At 36.2% G+C, this 23,284-nt stretch overlaps 1 protein-coding gene across 4 annotated transcripts in view; it reads right to left on the bottom strand.

Moving 5' to 3' along the window:
* The window catches only part of uvssa (UV-stimulated scaffold protein A), a 126,452-nt gene that overhangs the window by 36,101 nt on the left and 67,067 nt on the right, over positions 1-23,284 (bottom strand). For all 4 annotated transcript variants that reach the window (XM_028801593.2, XM_028801594.2, XM_028801592.2 and 1 more), the window contains one exon: positions 3,662-3,818. In XM_028801593.2, the coding sequence (XP_028657426.2) occupies positions 3,662-3,818 (157 nt within the window). The remainder of the gene's footprint in view (positions 1-3,661; positions 3,819-23,284) is intronic.

The following is a 23,284-nucleotide window of genomic DNA, read 5'->3' as shown; positions in this document are numbered from 1 at the left end:
CTGTCCTCCTGTGCAACAACACCTGAACAAATATGACCTTCATGATACAGTCAGCAGAAGAAAACGTTTCCTAGTGTCCTAGCCAAAAAATTCAGCGCCTGAAGTTTGCAAATGAACATCTAAACAAGCCTGATGCATTTTGGAAACAAGTTCTGTGGACTGATGAAGTCAAAAATGGAACTTTTTGGCTACAATGTGCAAAAGTACGTTTGGAGAAAAAAAAGGAAAATTCAAGTAAAAGAATAACTCTCCAACTACTAATAAGCATGGGGGTGGATTGATCACACTTTGGGCTTGTGCTGCAGCCAGTGGCACAAGGAACATGTCCTTGGTAGAGGGAATCATGGATTTAAATAAATTCCAGCAAATTTTGGAAGCAAACATCAGACCATTAGTTAAAAAAAAAAAAAAAAAATATATAAAAAGATGATGGATCCTACAACAAGGGAATGATCTGAAATACTGTACACCTCAAAATATACAATGTAATACCCTCAAGAGACACATGCTGATGGTTTTGCCATGGCTGTAACAGTCCCCCAACCTAAACATCATTGAAAATCTATCTATGGATAGATCTTAAAGGTGAAGTGCATGCAAGATGGTCCAAGAATCTTGGAGAATTAGAAGCCTTTTTTGCAAGAATGAATGGGTGAAAATACCCCAAATAAGAACCGAAAGACTCTTAGTTGGCTACAAAACAGCGTTTACAAGCTGCGATAGTTGCCAAAGTGAGTATAACTAAGTACTGACCATGTTGGGTGCCCAAACTTTTGCTTCAGGCTCTTTTCATTTTTTAGGTATTTTGTATCTGTGAATGGTGGAAAAATGTAATCTTGCTTGAAATGCCATCTTTAACTTTGTTTTTTGGTGTTCAGTTCATCATCTGCTCACATAAACCATTCAAAGTAATAGACATTTTAAGCAAGGGTGCCCAAACATTTGCATGCCACTGTAGATAGATATAACAAGTTTGAAACCTTAAGAGAAAAAAAATGTATTTACATGGATAATTCATGTTAGGAGTTACAAAAATGTCTGTCATGTATTCTTTGCTCTTCATACACACAACAGCTCACCGCTAACTAAGTTATGGATTGAGAAAACTTGTTTAATAAATAAATTCAACTATACTAAATAATTTTGAGTAGAAAAGGTATAAAAGAAAATAAGTCATACATATATGTAAAAATTTTATGGGAATATTTTAAATTATATTCAAGATACAAACTTGGAGATCTTAAAATTAGATTTTTACTTAACCCTAATTTCCAAAGTGCCACATTAATTAGTGAAAAAGTAGCTATTAATATTTTCTGATAATTAGGCATTCAGAATAAGGGTGTCATAAAATATTGCATCATCACTAAATTTGGAGAGTAAAAACACAGTTAAGTTTCACTTGAGATTCTGCCATTGTAGATTATTCAAGAACTAGCACATGAAGCTTGAGAATCAGTACAGAAATGTGGTTACCTCACAAATCCTTAGGAAAACTATTGTGAGTAGGAGGGCCAAGAAAAGCATCAAGTGTTTGTTGTTTTTGCTGTTATGTTGTTTTGCTCCTTATTCCTTGCTTTACAGTAACTGTTTTTAAGAATAGTATTGATTTTTTCTTAATATTCTATATTTATAGTCTAGGATTGTATTTTTTTTTTACTTTATCTCACTTTCCATAAACTTGCACATGGATGATGATTGCCAGATACTTTCAACAGTATTTTATGTAATTATTTTTCTGTATGGATGCCCAATTTCTTGAATTATATATTGTACATTTTTCTTGAATACATAATATTTGAATTAATACTTAACATAAATTTTATTTGTACAGTTCCATTAGAAAACCACCTCCATTGGCATGACATTTACATTCTAGGTAGGCGTAACCAGGACGGATGATTTAACATTTTCAAAAGAAAGTTTTTATATACAAATCAGGCGTTCAGATATTTTAGACTGAGGCTGCCTGTCTGAAAAAGCAGCAGTAGTACTAGTATCTCCTACCTTAGTGATGATATGCCACAAATATAACTATATTTTGCCTCCACTGTAATAATTTGTTTGCATACTCTAATAATCTTTTCAGTGTGTCTGTCAATCCCAGTGCTCATCATGTTTTTATTATGATATGCTTCTTTTAAAAACTATAAAGGCAAAATAATTACTCTATACATCACCACTATAACAAATGTTTCAGTAGACTTTGGGAAAACTGTGAGCATTCATATAATATGATGTTAATTCTTGTTGCAATGAATTCACAGTATTATGTTTGGGAATAAATTTCTATCATATATTATACATTTTAATTAAAAAATAATAAAATCACCCATCAGAAAGCTTTTTCCTAAAAAATGTGTTTTTACTCATCTAAAATGTTTTTTTTCAGAAACTTTCAGAACTTATTAAACCTTTAAGCAAACTTAACTATTTATCTATCTTCTCTTTGCTTCACTCAGTTGATCAGAGATTATTTTGTGGCAGTGGATTCTTAGGCTTTCTAATTCCTTTTGTGCCATTTTCCACAAAGTATCCTTGGCCTTCTTTAGCAATCAACTGATAATCAGTATATGCATTTGACTACTTATATCTGTGGTCAAACTAAAATAAACTAAAATATAACTAAAAGTTAAAATATATTCAGAGTTAAGTTGTAAATCTTCATAACTGTATGTACTGCCTAAAAAATACACATAAATATGCACCCTAGATCTGCATAATGCAACAAACATACTTAGCACTTTCAAAGTTAAGTTGATTGTAGAAATATTCCAGATGTAATTAAGCATTAAGAAACCTTGAAGTTTCAAGATATTTTGATTAATTTTATTTAAAAAGGGAGTCTGAGCTACCTTAAAAACTGTGACATTCACATGTTTATCTGGCTTAATCACAGAACAGTGAATGCTGCACACATTTTATTTTTTTTTCTAGAAATAATATACTTAGAACAAAATTATAAGGTAACAACCAAATGATAAAAATGCAATTTAACAAATCACAAATACAAAAGTCTTTATTTTATGTGGCAAGTTTTATAACAAGCACACTTACAAGGCACTGTTACTGCAAACATCAATAAGGTATTTAACTGCTGACTTTATAATTACATTTACAGAAGTCCACTAATGGACAAATACTAAACCTATATAATAAGAGGTGAAAACAATTATGGAAAAATGGTTTTATTTCTGTAAGCACAGACACCATATGGTATGAAAACGGTATATGGTTATATACAAGTGATATTCAAACTACAGTATGTTTTGGTAAAATCCCGGTTTAGTCCTGGAATAAAAAGAAAATCTAATGTGGGATATCTTTTCTGTAACCATCTAACATTTCAATAAAGTCAACTACTAACATTAAAATCAGTAAAGCTTAAGTAGAGGTCAACATTTTAATAAGCTGTGGTTAAATACCTCAGATCATCATTGCTTGCTTAATGCCGAGAAATAAAATCAGATTTTTAGGTCTTAAATATATCAAAATATTGACCAGACTAAGGAACTGACTGCTTGTGATAGGGCTTCAAAAAAAGGAGACAGGTGTTGATTATGGAGTAAAAAATTTCTAATTAAAAATGGTAAGTGTTTATGCAGGTGCAATGGCCTTGAGAGAGTAGTTTACCAAATCCTCTCCCAATCCTGTGGATTACCTTGAAGAAAGGGAAGATTGCAGTTTGTGCCTAAAGATCTTTAATGTGGCTGCAGCACAAGTTGGATCCATCTCTTCATTGTCATCCCTCCTCTTTGGTCGTGGTGGGGGGTCAGGAGCAGCTGTCTGCATTACCTCCTTTTGAGAAGGTTCAAGGCCTGAAAAGCAAGTCACAAGTAAATGACGTCAAAGTATCAACTAAAAACTTTTTGGGGAAAAAAAGTTAGAAGTCACATTTCTGATAAAAAAAATTCATCACAAAGACAAAATGTGCTTTCAAAGAATCAGAGTTTTCAAAAAATAATTTATACATTTTATTTATTTATTTCTCTGAACCCACAATTTTTTAAAATATTTTAGATTTTAAAGTCAGTGTTTGTGTGTGTGTCACCTTGTACCTTTTTAGAATTTTGTTTTTATTATTTAAATTCATCCTGATCTGAGTAGACATAAGCTGAATTCCCAGTTTGTATTGTTTTATCATGTACCATCTCGCACTCTCATTTCATGACATCAGAGTGCTGGAATAATTTCTTTCATTTCTTGCTTGTGAAGAATAAAGGTGGGCAAATTCATGTCATTCTCAACCATGCTTAATCCAATTCAAGGTAACTGTGGGGCAGAGCCTATCCTGGCAACATTAAGCTTAAGGCAGTAAACAACCTTGGACAGATGACCAGTCCATCCCAGAGCCCATTCAGACACACAGCCACACTCACTCCCAAACAATGCCAATCTTGAATTGCCAATCAGAGGAACCAGCAAGGATGTAGAAAGAAAGCACAAGCAAATAATAGAAGAATATGTAAATTTCACAATCACAATGACCAAATACATAAATCAAGCCTTTGTTTTTTCAGTCCAACAAATAATTCATAACTGTACATTAATATTTTCAAAAAATACCATTGTTTTAATTTAATGTCAAAATTGTTATTATTGTTTACTTCAGATGTCAACAAAATAACTTTTGCATGATATAGTATATTTTGAAAGTAAAATGTTTCCTTTAAAAAAAAAAAAAAGTCCTACCCATCTTTTTGTTTACCAGCATGTACATGGTAGTTACTTGACATGCCTACTTTAGTTCTGTGAACAGTTTAGTGCACCCCACAGGTCAGATCAAAAAAGTTAAAATTAGATCAAAAGTATGCAATAATATAAATCCAACACTATATTTAAACTAACGATTCAAACCATGTAGAAGACAAGTAAACACACCATTGTCTCAATCAAAGTAAAAATTATGTAAAAATGATTGAGGAACAATAGCTTCTAGTACTAGACAACAATACACCTTTGGGCATTCATTGTTGCCTAGATATTGAGTACCAAGCCCAGTCCCCTCCATACACCACAGTCAAGAGATGACCTGAGGAATTCTGTCATGGCAGGATAATTCTTGAAAATAACCTAAGTGTATAACTGGTCTTTGATAGTCAGTCATTGTCCAACCCACTATATCCTAACACGGGGGTCTGCTGGAGTCAATCCCAGCCAACACAGGGTGCAAGCCAGGAACAAATGCCGGGTGATATTGATGACAAAATATTGCCATCTTGAAACAAACTATAATGGGGAATCAAAGAATAATGGTTTGTAAGAAATTAGACACTACAGAATGTTTAATTTTTTTTTATTATAAATGTATTCAAGTGACCCATAAGCAATATCTGTGCATATTTAGCACCCAGAACATTGACCCCTAAAATTAAGCATCACTGCATACAAAGTTCCAATGAGAATGTCAGAACTATTGCATTCAGATTAGGTGAATCTAAAGAAAACTTTCATAACTGAAAACTTGAAACATCATAATGACCCATAAAATAAACAACAACTGATACGATAAAAGAATATCAATTGTGCAAAACTGAAGAATTTCAAATTCCAATCCAGCATAGGCAAGATCTTTTGTACAACTTTTTAGATACGGAATATGTAATTACATACCTCAAAAAGCACATACAGTTAGGTCCATAAATATTTGGACAGAGACAACTTTTTTCTAATTTTGGTTCTGTATATTACCACAATGAATTTTAAATGAAACAACTCAGATGCAGGTGAAGTGCAGACTTTCAGCTTTAATTCAGTGGGGTGAACAAAACGATTGCATAAATATGTGAGGCAACTAAAGCGTTTTTTTAACACAATCCCTTCATTTCAGGAGCTCAAAAGTAATTGGACAATTTAAATTACTGGAAATAAAATGTTCATTTTTAATACTTGGTTGAAAACCCTTTGCTGGCAATGACGTGTTGAACTCATGGACATCACCAGATGCTGGGTTTCCTCCTTTTTAATGCTCTGCCAGGCCTTTACTGCAGCAGCTTTCAGTTGCTGTTTGTTTGTGGGCCTTTCTGTCTGAAGTTTAGTCTTCAACAAGTGAAATGCATGCTCAATTGGGTTAAGATCAGGTGACTGACTTGGCCATTCAAGAATTTTCCACTTCTTTGCTTTAATAAACTCCTGGGTTGTTTTGGCTGTATGTTTTGGGTCATTGTCCATCTGTATCATGAAACGCCGCCTAATCAATTTGACTGCATTTAGCTGAATTTGAGCAGACAGTAGGTCTCTGAACACCTCAGAATTCATTCGGCTGCTTCTGTCCTGTGTCACATCATCAATAAACACTAGTGTCCCAGCGCCACTGGCAGCCATGCACGCCCAAGCCATCACACTGCCTACACCATGTTTTATAGATGATGTGGTATGCTTTGGATAATGAGCTGTTCCACGCCTTCTCCATACTTTTTTCTTGCCATCATTCTAGTAGAGGTTGATCTTGGTTTCATCTGTCCAAAGAACGTTTTTCCAGAACTGTGCTGGCTTTTTTAGATGTTCTTTAGCAAAGTCCAATCTAGCCTTTCTATTCTTGAGGCTTATGAGTGGCTTGAACCTTGCACACTCTGTATTTACTTTCATGCAGTCTTTTTATGGTAGACTTGGATATTGATACGCCTACCCCCTGGAGAGTGTTGTTCACTTGGTTGGCTGTTGTGAAGGGGTTTATCTTCACCATGGAAATGATTCTGCGATCATCCACCACTGTTGTCTTCCGTGGAAGTCCAGGTCTTTTTGCGTTGCTGAGATCACCAGTGCTTGCTTTCTTTCTCAGGATGTACCAAACTGTAGATTTTGCCACTCGTAATATTGTAGCAATTTCTCGGATGGGTTTTTTCTGTTTTCGCAGCTTAAGGATGGCTTCTTTCACCTGCATGGAGAGCTCCTTTGACCGCATGTTGTCTGTTCACAGCAAAATCTTCCACATGCAAGCACCACACCTCAAATCAACTCTAGGCCTTTTATCTGCTTAATTGATAATGACATAATGACGGACTTGCCCACACCTGCCCATGAAATAGCCTTTGAGTCAATTGTCCAATTACTTTTGAGCCCCTGAAATGAAGGGATTGTGTTAAAAAATGCTTTAGTTGCCTCACATTTTTATGCAATCATTTTGTTCACCCCACTGAATTAAAGCTGAAAGTCTACACATCAACTGCATCTGAGTTGTTTCATTTAAAATTCATTGTGGTAATGTACAGAACCAAAATTAGAAAAAAGTTGTCTCTGTCCAAATATTTATGGACCTAACAGTATAACTGGTCAATATTATAGGGATTTGCTTGAATTTTTACAGCAGTCAGTAAAGGGAAAGTGGTGAGGAAAGCTGTCGACCATTTCCCCATCTTTTTTTTAAGCAACCATTAAATACTGCATGGGTTGCACAGGCTGCTCTGTAATACTGTAGATTCAAACAGATGCCACTCCCATCCCACTTTCCAGCCCTGGCCCCATTTGACTTCCATCTATTCTCCAACATGGAAGCCTACTTCTGTCACCTGCACTATGCCAGTGAAAATGATATCAATAGATCTATAGAAGAGTGAATACAGAAGCAAGGAAAAACTAAGTGGCAAAGAACAGCTTTGTGACTACAATAAACAAGTATATTAGTATTCATTAGGATTAAGTTGGAAAATAAAACTATTAGTCTTAAGAGAAATACAAGTTAATATGTCAGACTTGAAACATTATGTTTACCCTTCACATTTTCAACAAAAACACACACACATACATGTGAATAAGAGTAGCCAATTAGCAATGTGACTTATGGGTTAAAAAAAAAAACAATCTGGTGGTATGAGCAGTGGCTTTTTATATTGACATGATGGTATGCCACACAGATCTGAAACAGAGATACTGTGGGCAGGGCCTAAGCTATTCTAAGACGTTGTGCATATTGTGGAGTTGGGGAAAGTTACTGTAAGTGCAGAGTGTGTTGCCACTGACCCCAAGTGAGTGGTGTGAGGTGGAGCATTGGAAAAGCTGTTGAAAATCTGAGAGGCTGAAGCAGTGCTGCACGGCAGCAAAAAAAGGAGACAGCCTACAGTAAACTTCAAGTGAGAAAGCAAGAGAAAGATGTTGCATTTCATGGTGTATTAGGCTGTCAGCACCAATGACGATAACAATTCAGCCAAAAAAATCATAAAATACAACAGTTCAAGAACAGTATTAAAGATATCTCAACTTCAACATCAAATACTCAACACACTGAAATCATAAACGCAAATGAATGTTCATAACATTTCAATTTTGTTCAAAGAGCTAAATCATATTGTACCTAAGTAATCAATGTGATTCATGATAATTATGATGACTACTCCAAAATAGTGAGATATACAGGTTCACACAAACTTTAAACACTAGAATCCCTGAAGCCTAGCACGTCTTTATTTGAAAACAGCAGTATTAGATCGGGGGGGAGCATGAACGCAACTCAGAGAATAATTGAATAAACAAAACAATAAATAAAATAAAATAAATAAAACAAAACAAAAAAAACCCACTAACTTTTACAAGTGCAACAAATTTACACCGGCTGTTACAGACTCAAATCATAGTCATAATCATTAATAGTAGCAATAAGAGCAGCTCACTACTCAAAATGTTAATTCCTGGAAGGGGCCAGGATCGAACCCGCAACCTCTTGATTATGAGTCAGCAGTTCTTACCGCTGCACCACAAAGGCGGCCGGTGTGAACATCGTACCCTAACCCAATTTCTTTTTCTTCAGTTATATTCTTGAATAAAAGCACACTTGTTTTGTTAAATGTGTACCTTTTGTGAAAGTGTTAATTTGATATTTGGATTTCAGTCTTCACAAATTATACACTTCATGTCAAAAGTTTGTCGTTGGTACTAAAACATGAAAAAAGTTTGTCTTTTAGGTATGTGTTCAACATTTCTTGCATTTCTCACATTTCATGTAATCCTACAATTACATAGATCATTGTAGACACGGAACACACATTAAATGTACAGTATGTATTCCAAATAACAATATAGTATTTACCCTATACAACTCCAGGCACCTCACATCGAGATAAACAAGACTGGAGCTGGGAGAGCTTTTTGCTAGAGTTAACCTCCGTTGATAGGGGGATGCGACAGCAGTCTGCTTGCTGCTTGTGTTGATCGACACATTTACCAAAAAAAAAAAAAAAGTTTTTTGTAGGCTTCAGAGATTCTAGTGTTAAACTGTGTCATAAAAAAAAAATCAACCACTAGGCCGCATAAAAATGTCAATGGTGTTCAAGATTCAAGGCAGAATTTAAAAGTTTTGGCTGCACATGTACAGACATAAGCAAAATTATGCTGAGAAGACTTTAGGGTCCAAGAGTGTGCCTAAGCAGCCTGAAAACAGGCTGGCAACACCATGTACAAAGTTACAAAGGAAATATCACATACTGCAAAAACAATTATCTTTCTGGATATTGCAAATCATAAAAAACTGGAAACATTTAATTAAATGTTAATTAATTAATTAAATTAAACATTTAATTATAATGACTAAGTTGAGTTTGCTATAAACATTTTAACAATACAGTATATATACAGTATATCATACTATTTAGATGAGTTTACTACTTAAATTTAATTTGGCACAACAGTGCCATCTGCTGGGAGACTGGGGGTAGGTGGGTGGGATTGGCATGGCAGTGCTGCACTTGCTTTGAATGCAAAGATGCCACTAGTCACAAGTAGGAGTGTGTGATATGTATCGTCTATAATATCTTAATTGTTGTTTTAAGGATATACTAGCTGAAATTATGGAGTATGTCACTCACTTTGCAAAAATCAATCAAAAACACGCATTAAAGAGTCCAACAATTCACTGTCTCAAGTAACCTAACAGGATAGACATACTAGTGAAGCTAGTGTAGTTGCCTAAAACCGAGTGAGCAAAGGAGATAAACAGCCTCACAATCTTCATTTTTAGATTTAATTGCAAGACATGGATCATCCTCACTCGCATGGAGGTGATTTGATTTTGAAAACACTGATGTTACTTAAAAGACAGCAATCTGCAAATATGTCACATGACACAAGGTAGGGAGCAAAAAATAAAAAAAAAAATAAATGAAAAGAAAAAAAAAAGCTTTTTAGTAGTTATTTTAAAAAACACACACAAAGGAAATCAGAGAAGGCGAGTGTCTGCAAACTGCAATCGAAAAAGAGACCAAGAGCTGCTTGATGATTCCTGATATAAATCCATTTCAGTGGTGGAAATGCAAGAAGTGCAGTTCCCCAAAATAGGGAAACTTGCACAAAGTATCTGTGTGCATCCCTTCTGAGAGGGCTTTCTGCACTGGAGGAAACTGTTCTAACGTGTAACCCTGCTGCTTTGATGATTGATGATTAGTGATTCTGTCGCACAACTTGAAGTTTCCTCAGCAGAATTTTACAATTGTTTTATTTTTTCTGATATCTTTGTGCAATACTGGACAGAACTTGAAGTTAGTAATTTGTTTAAAAATGTTACAGGTTTGGGGTCTTTGTGTATCTGTGTGCAATATATGACAGAACTTGTTTACAAATGCTATAGTTTTTTCCTGCGCAGTGTTTGACAGAACTTTGGATTTTTACACTATTGTACAGTATGTTAGATTTTTGTTCTTGCTTGTATGCTGCACAATTCCCCTTACAGCAGAGCAGTTTGTTTATCCACACTGTAATGTTCATGCCCTATATTTCCAGTTATGATTAGTATTTTATTCTATATGGATTCATATCTTGTTTACATTAAGGGCAAGTGTATGTTTAAATTGCTCTCATTTTAATAGTTTTGTTGGCCTTACTGAAATGCTTTATTCATACTTGTACTTTTGATCTCAGTAATACTTTGACTGGTGATTTTAATGTTTTTGTGTTATTTTCTTCAGTTTTAAGTAAGTAAATAAGACCTGTTTTCCTTAATTGTTGTATCCATTAATTTCATTAATAAGCTACAATTAATATCTTATTCTCAAGACCAAGCTAAAGCAATAAGACTTTTACAAACACGTTTTTAAAGAATGCAAAACATCATCTAATTGTTGTTATTGCCAAAGTACCAGAAAATACTGACATATAATTTTTTGCCAATATCACATACCCCTACACTCGTGATTACTAATAATTTGGTAGTTTTTTGCTGGAACTAAACAAGAAGAAAAGTGGCTGTACAGGATGCCTTTCATTTTTCTAATTTGGATTCTCTCACAATCTTGTTGGCATCATGTACATTTTATACAGCGCTACAGTACATTTGATACGAGTAGCCACACTGCATACCTTGAATGCCACATCTGGCTGCATGTTATGTGCATTCCGCAATACCTGACCAATTCTGGATTAGTGTCATGCATTCTCAAACAGCTGATCCACTGCAGAGTTGTAGTTGAATTTAACAAGAGTGGCTGTTATCCAGCGTTTGTTATTTTCACGGTTTTCCTCGTCTTTAACTATGCTGCCTGTTTCCATGTGAAATGCTGGATCTTCAGTGTGTAGTTCTGTATCCTCTAACAGGCTGAGCATCATCATTGGCTGCTTATGTCCATGAGAGATACTTCATCATAAATCCACCTTCCATCATATTCCTTATCTCTATAGTCTTGATTATTTGACTGTATAAGTTTTGAATTATGAACTATATTACTCTAAACTAGCAAAATACCCGCGCTTCGCAGCGGAGAAGTAGTGTGTTAAAGAGGTTATGAAAAAGTAAAGGAAACATTTTAAAAATAATGTAACATGATTGTCAATGTAATTGTGTTGTCATTGTTATGAGTGTTGCTGTCATATATATATACATATACACATATACACACACATATACAGATATATTATATATACATATACACATATCTGCGGTGGGTTGGCACCCTGCCCGGGATTGGTTCCCTGCCTTGTGCCCTGTGTTGGCTGGGATTGGCTCCAGCAGACCCCCGTGACCCTGTTTGGATTCAGCGGGTTGGAAAATGGATGGATGGATATACACATATATTTTTTATATATATATTTTTAATATATATATATATATTATATACACATACATACATACATATACACACATAGATGCACTTACAATAACATAGAAATCAATATAAACAACATTAACATCATTATCATATGAGAATATGAAGTAATATATAAGAAGCACATTTCATATAAATATAAATTATTAAACAGTAAAATCTTCTTCAATAATTTGCTACCGTGGCTTTTCGTTGGTCTGTCCAGGATTTTAAATCACATGTAGCTTGCAAACCGTTTCACGTATTGACTTGAAATGTGGTACACATATAATACGTCACGTCTGCTATCCGCTTTATGGGTGATGAATGTATTACTCTTTTTATGTTTATTTTATTTTAGAATCAACTCCTATCTGCGCACACCAGGGCGGCCGTGGGCAGATGCGTATGGTGTATTCACTCCATGTTATCGTGCATTGCGCTGTCACTGGTATTTTCATAAAAGAATTTGAACAATATATAAGAAGCGTATAAATTATTAAACAGTAAAACATTAACATTTAAGAAGTAAAGTCACATTGAGTACTACTGCAGTGCCTTCGGGTATACCTCATTTTTTCTTTGCCCATTACATGCTTAAATGTATACATTTTTTGGTGTACCTACCCGAGAACACGCGACATATAACCGACCGTGGGAGAAGCATGGATTTTAAACACGCGTTGAGTTCATCTGCTAGTCTCCCTCGTAGAATAACTGGTAATGTTTGACTAAAATCTACAGCGAGTAAAACGACATTACCTCCTTTTTTTTTTTTACGATCTCTGAGATCTTGCTTTTTTCGGTTCAAGGCTTCATAAGCTCTTTTATGTTCAATGTTGTACTTAATAAGTACTAATTATCCCAAACCATCATCTTTGAATGTTGCAAGACTTTTGCCTTGTATGTAGATCGGGGTAATTACATTCATTGCATTCCTAGTCTGAATCACAATCTGATTGTATGGGTGGTTACCTGGCACTGTAGGGTTGCCACCCGTCCTTTAAAATACGGAATCGTGCCGCGTTTGAGAATGAAATTGCGCGTCCCGTTTTGAATCAATACTGGATGGGATTTATCCCGTATTTTTTTTATCATTTTTTTTTTTAAAGCAGCGTCTCATGCAAATCATCCCACACGCATTTTATGAAGATGCCTCCTTTCCTACTTTTGATTGGGTAATACTTGATGTCATCGTTAGTTTGATTGGTGTTTTTAACTGTCCAGTGAGGAGGGCGTGTCTTTTAAGTACAGTCTGCAAAGTGTTGGCACTGAGATGTTGCGTCAGCGCCAGAGTTGAAGCCCCTAACGTTGTGGTCAGCAAGTCGGCTAACATCCGCCATGTGCCGTCTTTCAGTTGCGAGAAGCAGATCATAGAATGGTTGAAACTGTTGCCCCTAACGTTGCGCCACGGCGTGTGGTTCGTTTATACCTCGTGTCTTCTCATTAAACTTTTATCTCGCGAATATGTTATTGCAATCCGCAGCGGGAGCGTTTCTATTAACTTAATTTAAACTTACGTTTTACACCGTGCTTTGCTTCCCTTATGAACATGCTTGTATGCTTAACTCGCTCCGTTCTCAATTGTTTAATTAATTTTTTGCTCTTCGCTGTTTGCGGCTGTTCCTCCATTTCCCCCTACTTCGTTCTTTTATCTCGCGAATATGTTATTGCAATCCTTAATGGGAGCGTTTCAATAAACTGATTGAAAATAGTTTTGCATTTACCTTTTTAGTAAAAGGCGAGCTTTTAAGCCTGAGAAATCACCCCGTAAATGCACACGTTTAATTGGACATGTGTTAATATGTATGGTTACACAGTATTAAAAGACAGTGAACAACGTCAGTTACCTTTCTTCCCGCGTTTGATAAAAGGTGAGCTTTTAAGCCTGAGAAATCACCCCGTAAATGCACACGTTTAATTGCACATGTGTTAATATGTATGCTTACACAGTATTAAAAGACAGTCAAAAATTAACGTCATTTACCTTCGTTCCCGCGTGTGACTCGTGCTGTAAATCTCTTCCTTGTTTTTAGTTCACGTGATTACGCGATACGTGACTCCGCCTCCTCCATTACAGCGTATGGACAAAAAATATGTTCCAGTTATGACCATTACGCTTTGAATTTCGAAATGAAACCTGCCTAACTTTTGTAAGTAAGCTGTAAGGAATGAGCCTACCAAATTTCAGCCTTCCACCTACACGGGAAGTTGGAGAATTAGTGATGAGTCAGTCAGTGAGTGAGTGAGTCAGTCAGTCAGTGAGGACTTTGCCTTTTATTATTATAGATTACTCTATTATCCCTATGAACTGACCTTTCTATGGTTTGACTGATGCTCCAAACATATGTACAACACCATGTGACAAATACTGCTGTAACCTAAATACTAGGGTCTTTTTACTTAGATAATTCATGCTCTTGTAATACAGTTCACATTCTTTGTCATAGTCTTATTGAAAAAAAGAAAAAAAAAACACAAACAATAGCACATATGCTATGGCAGCTTTATGTAACCCAGGAGCAATGGGAAAAATGACAAAATTAGGTAACCAAAAGACAAACCAAAGATATGGCAATAGAGAGAATAAGTAAAACAAATGAAATGACTGCTATAAGTATGAAATCACAGAGCACCAGAAAAAAGTATTATGGTGATTAACAAAACAGTGAAATATAAGAAAGTGATACAGATGACTAGGATATTTTAGAAGTTCAAGGAATAAAATGTAAGGGAAATGAGGAATGATGGTCAATTAAAGATGATAAAGATAACATGGATAGATACACACTCAAAATGAATGTGGACAGCAAAACTAACAAATGAAAAACATGGTAGAAAAGGGTGAATATTTTTAAAGAAATCCAACCAAAAGGATGAACAGAGAAATATGTGGTGAACCACGAAAAGGTAATGGAAAGCACAGTAAATGTATGGTAGAACTGTGAAGTCAAGCCTATTTGGGATATGACTCCAAAAGTCAAAGTAAAGTCAACTTAAAAGAACTAAAAACTTCTGACTAGGCAGTCACAATGAGGCATTACGTAGGCATACTGCTGTTGGTATAGAGGAGCCCTAGTAGTGTCTCTTGACACAATTCTGCTGAAAAATTTGTTGGCTGAAAGTCCTCAGTGTTAGTGTGTCAGAGAGTGGATGTGCCTCTAATGGCACTTTTTCGTTTAATTTGATTTTTCGCTGCTACTTTCAGTGGGTCCAGAGTGCATCCAATAATTAAGCCTGCCTTTTTAATTGGCTTGTTGAAACAGTGACCTCTCCTGAAGCGATGTTACTGGTTAAACACACCACAGTGTAGAAAATCGCACTAGCCATAGAGTTATAAAAGATGGGAAGGATGTCACTTCCCACATTATTTAAAAAAAAAAAAAAAAATCTCCTAAGAAAAAAGAGCCTGCTCTGCCCTTTTTATATAGTTCCTCTGTGTTACGAGAACAGTTCACCCTGACATTGATGTTGATCCCAAGTACTTGCAGCAGTGCACCACCTCTATATCCACTCCCTGAATAGTGACCAGACAGAGGATCTTTGGTGCAGTGAAAGTCAATAACCAGTCCTTTGGTTTTGCTGATGTTAAGATGCTGACAATTCTGTCTGCACCAAGAAACAAAGTTCTCCACCCTGACTCCTATATTAAGTTTCGTCCCCTTTATCAATACGACTCCGTAAGTGCAGAACTATCTCAGAATTTTTGCACGTGGCATGACCTGGTGTAGTACTTATAGTCTGAGGTGTACAGAGTGAAGAGAAATTGAGTCAGGACTGTTCTTTTTGGTGCTCCAGTGTTACTCACATCCATATCAGAGACACGGTCCTTGAGAATCGCAAACTGCGGTGTACCCGACAGATAGTCCATTATCCAGTCCACCGTAAGCTTATCCTCTTGCATATCTCCGAGTTTACCCCTTAATAGGAATAGGTAAATGAAGGCACTAGAGAAAACAAAACAAATACAGTCCTCACAGTGCAGCCAGCTTGTGGAGCAGACATATAATTGCATCCTCCACTCCAAACTTTGTCCAATGGGCAAAATGCAATGGGCCTAGGTGGTTTACCACAAGAGGACAAATATAGTCCAGGACAAGCCTCTCAAAGGTCTTCATGACATGAGATGTAAATGCCACTGTGGATCTGTGGTCATTAGGTGAAGAGGTGTCCACCTTCGTTGCAACAGGAACAAAGCAGGATGTTTTCCACAGCAGTGGTAATTTCTGGAGCCTTAGGGACAGATTGAACTGGTGACAGAGGATACCATAAAGTTGGTCAGCACAGTTTTTAAGAACTCAAGGACTGACTACATCTGCTACTGCAGCTTTTCCTCAGTGTACCTTCTTCAATTGTCTTTGCACTTGGTCTACAGTCATGGACAGCCCATATTCATGGTCAGAGGTTTAGTCATTTCTGGCCATTCCAGATGAAGTGGCAAGAGCTATTGATGTAGTAGGGATGGTGGGAGGGCTAGTCAGTGGAAGAAGGTGAAAGTGGGAAGGAAAATCTACGAAAAACATTTGTTCAGGGCAAAAGCTTTGTCCACATCCCCTTCTAGCATCTGACTGGATTTATCGAGTTCAATAATTATGCCCATTCTTTTCCACGCATCTTTCATGTTATTATGAGTGAATTTATTTTCTATTTTATCTTTGTAAGATTCCTTTTATTCCCTCAGCTTTTTCTTCAGCACTTGCTATGTATCAATCAGAGTCTCATTGTCAACATATTTGAATGCTTTCATTTTCTCATTCAGGAGACATTTTATTTTCCTAGTAATCCAGGGCCTGTGGTATCGAAAGCAACTTTCCAAGCAACTTTGAAGGTACCACTGTGTCGACTCAAAAGGCTTGGAAAAGACAAAAACTCTGTAGATTACCTAGAATTTCTGACAGGTTGCTTGTAAAGATAAAGCAGTCTGGTCTATTCATCTCAGCATATTGCCACTGTACCCTTCACAGAGGGAAGCAGATGGAGAGAGAAGCATTAAGCAAAGGTTTTTTAGGATACACTTAACAGCTGAACTTTTCATTTATAAATGTCAGAAAAGGCATCAATAATTAATGTAAATAAAAAAATAGCAGCCAAAAATACATCTGTGAAAAAAATAATTCTAACTAAACTTATACGCAGCACAAACGTCACAAGAAAAACTAAATTAAATAATTATATAAAAAACAGAAATCCTAAATTATGAGCTGCAACTGAATAAGACAAGATATAAGCTGCACTAGCATTTGCTTTAGAATGCTTTTTTCCTTTTGTCCCCAACTCGCTAAACTTTATGCAAAAATTAGCATGATACAGTAAAGAATTTAAAGAGTGTAGTTAAATTTTACATTAAGTGAACTGAACTTTCAAGACAGCATGGTCTCCCAATTTACTTTACATTTCAAGTAATATCAGAATACTAAAGTTGGATCCTTTAATTTAGGTTGCAAGATGTTAACTTTTTAAAATGTGTTAAAGATTATTCTCTTTTACTGTGTAAAAATTATTTGATTATTAATTTCCATATTTTTTGCATTTGAAAAATTCACTGCAATGTACATTTTCATCTATTCATTACCTAAAAAATAATTCAGTTAGAATGATAAAATATCTTACCAGTTCTGATGCAAGTGGCAGATCACTGCAAGGCAAATTTATACACACACACAATGTACTAAGTTATCCAGTGACAGCTCAGAGTGACTAATCAACCATTTATGTCCTTAGGAAACAACAAAGAAATTGAGCAACATTCTGTAACACCCATGCAGGCATGGGGAGAATCTGCAAACTCCTCAGAAATAAGGAGAAAAGCCAAGCAAAATGACACCTTTTATTGGCTAACTAGAAAGATTACAACATGCAAGCTTTCGAGGCAACTCAGGCCCCTTCTTCAGGCAAGATGCCTGAAGAAGGGGCCTGAGTTGCCTCGAAAGCTTGCATGTTGTAATCTTTCTAGTTAGCCAATAAAAGGTGTCATTTTGCTTGGCTTTTCTCTACATTCATAATGGCTAACACGGTACAACACCCTAGTACTACAGAAATAAGGAAAAAGGTAGAATTCAAGTTTACTGGAACTGTAAGGCAGAAGTGCTAACTGCTACTCTACAGTCTTCGATGAAACTATTCAAATATTAGCTTTCCACTGTTGGCCAGGCTATAACTAAAACTAAAACAAGTGTATAAGAAAGCTATTCATGACTAATTAACTTCGGGGAATTTAAGACTTGGAGTATGGAAGCCCTTCTCCCAATCGGACTCTTTCGGGGGTTGAAAAACAATGATGTTAATGATGTTAACCATGGCTCACAGACCCTGATGGACGCCAACAGTCAAACCATTTAATAGTCTACTTTCTTCGGCAAAAAAAATACATAGCAGAAACAATTTAACAATTTATTCCATATCTTCTACATATTGTTCTATTTAGCATTATAAAAGTTACAAAACATTTGTGTAAATTTAACAATGTAACTGACACAAACAAAGCTAAATCAAGCAATAGTTATTGCTACGATATAACCAATCAACTTAGACATTTCCTTTCCTTGTAAATTAAAAACTCATATTAAAATGTAAAATCAAGCAATTTTGACAGCATGTAGTCATAAACCATTGTCTTTAAAACACAGGGAATGCAGCAGCTTTATATTATGTTTGGAGGGAACTATATGCTCCCTTGCTTTGATAGAATGATAAATATGATCTCCAAGAAACTATATTATTTTCTTCCTTTTGCTCTGGGCAATACAATCCTCCTATCAGTCACTGTGCCTCTAACAGTAGCATGATTTTCATATACAGGGTCAAAACAAGTTTCCCTTTCATTTATCTATGTGTATCTCCCTCTCTCTTTCCTAATGTATAAATATATAAAACTTCTGTAAATTCTGGAACACTAAATCACAGTAATTCATTTTGTGATCAGAAAACCCCTCTAGAAGGAATTGTAAAACACCCTCAAATCCTTTCTTTTTTGTTCAAATTGACCAAAATGGCACCTATTTGTCTGAAGCAATAAAGTTGAGGGTGTTAAAGAGATAAATCAATAGCAGGAAATAGAGAGGCAGAGCCGCTGGCTGAAAGTTAGGCTGCCCAATGCTGACATTATTGATTTTACTGAGTTCAGCAGGCCTTGTAATTAAAATGTAAATTTGAGAAAGAGATTATGTCCTGACAGAAATGGTGGGATTAAGGAGAAGATAAAAGCCCCTCAGTGAAAGTGTAGTGGGAAGAAAAATGCGGCATGGCAAAACAGACCAGAAAATAATTTCAAAAGACTTAGACAATAAGCTCTAAAAGCATAAAATAAAAATTATAAGTGAGAGAATTCTGTATTTTAGTACATCAACATTAAAAAAATTATGTATAGATTTGAAAAAGTAAATGCATACCTATTCATTTCAAATATTTAAAAATGGCTTGTATTAAATAAACTATTCCCTTTGCTTCATATACACATATACATTAAAACTTTTCAAAGTGCAAAATAATAAAAGGTAGCACTCTATATTACATGTACATTATATCGTAACCCCTGCCAGCTTACACACTTGGCTTTAAACATTAACATGCTTAAACAAAACAGTGAAAACCTGGGTAATTCCTGAAGTCTGCAAAGAGAAAAAAAATAATCTTCTAATAAATAAAAAGATTTCAGCTCTCCCATGCTTGTCTTAAGATTACTGTTTCTAGGAAAACTTGGAAGAATCTAGCATGCATCCCAAATCAGAACAATCTCCATACATGATTGAATATGACATTGTGGTAACCAAGTTAGGGCGGCATGGTGGCGCAGTGGGTAGCGCTGCTGCCTCGCAGTTAGGAGAACTGGGTTCGCTTCTCGGGTCCTCCCTGCGTAGAGTTTGCATGTTCTCCCAGTGTCTGCGTGGGTTTCCTCCGGGCACTCCGGTTTCTTCCCACAGTCCAAAGACATGCTGGTTAGGTGGATTGGCGATTCTAAATTGGCCCTAGTGTGTGCTTGGTGTGTGGGTGTGTTTGTGTGTGTCCTGCGGTGGGTTGGCACCCTGCCTGGGATTGGTTCCTGCCTTGTGCCCTGTGTTGGTTGGGATTGGCTTCAGCAGACCCCCGTGACCCTGTGTTTGGATTCAGCGGGTTGGAAACTGGATGGATGGATGGTAACCAAGTTAAGGTCAAAGAGCTTGACAGACCTAAGGAAAGTTTGGAAATGTGTGTCTTACCATTCATATGCTGCAGTGAGTGACTGCACTGTTAAATTGTAAAAAAAAATGAAAGTATTACTTGCATGTCTCCCACAGACTAGTATAGGTACTACAACACCAAAAACAGACAATGCATAAACAATACATTAAATGCAACATGAGACAAAAAATATATTATATACACATACAAAAAACACTGTGGTTGTCAGTATGAGCAGTGACTGGGTAGTTTTAAGACCTATATGTACATATGTATTGTCATATGCGAGGAGACGTGAGAGGGAGGTACTGTCTAATAACATTCCCTCTTCTCCTTCCCCTTCTACAGAAAGGAAGATTGACATCTCTCCCACTCTGATATCACTTCTGGGGTCAGACCACCTGGATCCTCCTCTTCCTCCCAGAATTCCACATAATGGAAAACTACAGCATCTATCTGAAATTTAATGTCTCATCTTGGAGCTCTAACACGCTTTTTATTTTACGCCATTTACGTACTACAATATACTGGGTTTGCCTTCGGGTGGCCCAGACCATTTATCTTGTGCCTATTGTCTCTTTACAGTATGTAGGCCTATATACACTACCAGTCAAAAGTTTTAGAACACCTCTGTTTTTCCAGTTCTTCTTCAAATTTAATCAGTTGAAATGGGCACGGTGGCTCAGTGGGTGGCGCTGCTGCCTCGCAGTAAGGAGACCTGGGTTCACTTCCCGGGTCATCCCTGCGTGGGTTTCCTCCAGGTGCTCCGGTTGCCTCCCATAGTCCAAAGATATGCAGGTTAGGTGGATTGGCGATTCTAAATTGGCCCTAGTGTGTGCTTGGTGTGTGGGTGTGTGTTCTGCAGTGGGTTGGCGCCCTGCCTGGGATTGGTTCCTGCCTTGCACCCTGTGTTGGCTGGGATTGGCTCCAGCAGACCCCCCGTGACCCTGTGTTCGGATTCAGCGGGTTGGCAAATGGATGGATGGATGGATGGAAGTTGAAGCAAACATTTTGCACAGGTGTCCCAACTTCTTTTGATTATTTAAAAACCCTCTGTCTATCTTAGAGTTGGAACTCTGAAGTACTACTTGGACAATATTGCACTGTATAAAGTAAATTCCATAAATGTAAATCCATTGATAATGGCAAAGAAAACAGCAATTAATGAACTGCCAAAAAAAAAAAATCAAAGTGTCATTGAGTATGGTGTCATACACAAGACAAAGGCAAATGGAAACTGGATTAATCTCTGAGAGGAAGAGATCAAGCAGGCCCAAAGTCAAAACCCTATCAGAAGACAAGTTTCTGAGCGTCACCAGCTTGTATGATAGGCGTGTGTAAAGAGGAGACTTTGTGCTGCAGGTTGGACAGGGTCAGTGGCAGTAAGAAAGCCATTCCTAAAAAGGACAAAATAGGGCCCTGAAGTACCGGCTATGGACTACTACAGACTGAAAGAAAATCTTATGGACTGATGAATCAAAACTTGAAACCATGGATTCATCAAGCAGGGTGTTTGTACACCATTGAGTTGGTGAAAGAACGGTTCCTCAATGTGTTACACCAACTGTCAGACATGGAGGAATATTTTTTTTTGATATTCATCTCATAACAGATATTTGCATCTATACTTAGTCAGAAGAAGCTAAACAAACCTTGTAATTTTTTTGAAATTAATATTACAGTTTAAGAAAAGTCAGTGCTGCACAAAAGTGTCTGTATAAAGATATACTGTATTGCGAGACAAAGATACAAGCTTCTAATAAAGGGGGTATTCAGTGCATGTCACAGCAGCTACAAACTCTAATTTTGTGCTATTAAGTGACCTCCTTATTTAACATTTAAATGCACAACATGTATACATCCTGTAACTTTGTGCATAACCACCTTCAGTATAAAATGTATTATGGTGCAACACTGTTTTGACAGGGGGAATGGGCCCCTATTTGGGGGGGGTTTGCTTGTTTTTGTTTTCCTCTGTTTTCTTCTAGCTTAGTTATTCTTGAAATACGTATTTTTACACTGATCCAAAAACCTGTTTATAAGATATTATTTGCTGAAAAGGATCAATTTTTCATTTGTTTAATAATTTACAAAAAAGGGAGCATCATATTTTTGTGTTTTGATATAAATGTATAGCATGTGTATTTGATAATCATGCATAGTTTTATCAAAATTATTTGAAAAGAACAGGTGTGACAATTAACTGATTTCTACTCTGCACCTAGTCTTCAGAATTTCTTCACTTTTTACAAACCATTAACATATGAGCTAAGCAAGTGAGTCGACTACTCAAAATAAAATTTTGCATTTAAATTTTTTTGGAATGAGTTCTCAAAACTTTGCAAAAATTTATATAAAGTATACTTAATGGTTAATAGGTATTTTGAAGACATCTACGAAGAGCGGTGAGTTGTAAATCAGAAGTGAATTCTACTAGAAGTTCAATAAAAGTTATAAACAATCATTTGATTAAAGAGTAAGTGTAAATTTGCAGATGTTGCAGCTCTCCAGAAATGATACGAAGGATCTCAAAGAGCTTGGTGCAGTATGTAAACCAAAACCCTTTTTGTTTATGAGGATTTCTAACCATATAACTGGAATGGCCTTGCGCCCTGTGTTGGCTGGGATTGGCTCCAGCAGACCCCCGTGATCCTGTAGTTAGGATATAGTGAGTTGGATAATGGATGGATAACTGGAATGTTTAATATATACTGTATGCTGTGATTAGAAGTTTACATTTACTTTCTATGTCAGAACTCGTTTATTGCACTACAGACAATTCAATTTAATAGCCACAGTATAAAGAAGTCTACACTTTTCATGCCGAATTTCATTAAGTAGCAATTTGTATGATCTTGGAATACTAGCACAGCACACATTATAATTTAGCACAAGAAACTCAATACTGTGTCTTAGCATATACTACAAATGATCAAATATACTGAATATGCACAACATACTCAGATTATATTAGAATTTCACATGTGCTACCGGTGTTTCTATCACTTAATTGTGGTGTGAGGTCTTTCTTTCTTTTGCTTACGAGCACACAAAAAAATGTCTGTCCAGTCAGCTTGTCATTAGAAAATAGAAATGCAACCAGTAATTCAGGATAGTGAACT

This window comes from Erpetoichthys calabaricus, chromosome 5 (assembly GCF_900747795.2).
Source record: "Erpetoichthys calabaricus chromosome 5, fErpCal1.3, whole genome shotgun sequence".
NCBI classification, from domain to species: Eukaryota; Metazoa; Chordata; class Cladistia; order Polypteriformes; family Polypteridae; genus Erpetoichthys; species Erpetoichthys calabaricus.
This window is presented reverse-complemented; position numbering and strand designations above follow the sequence as displayed.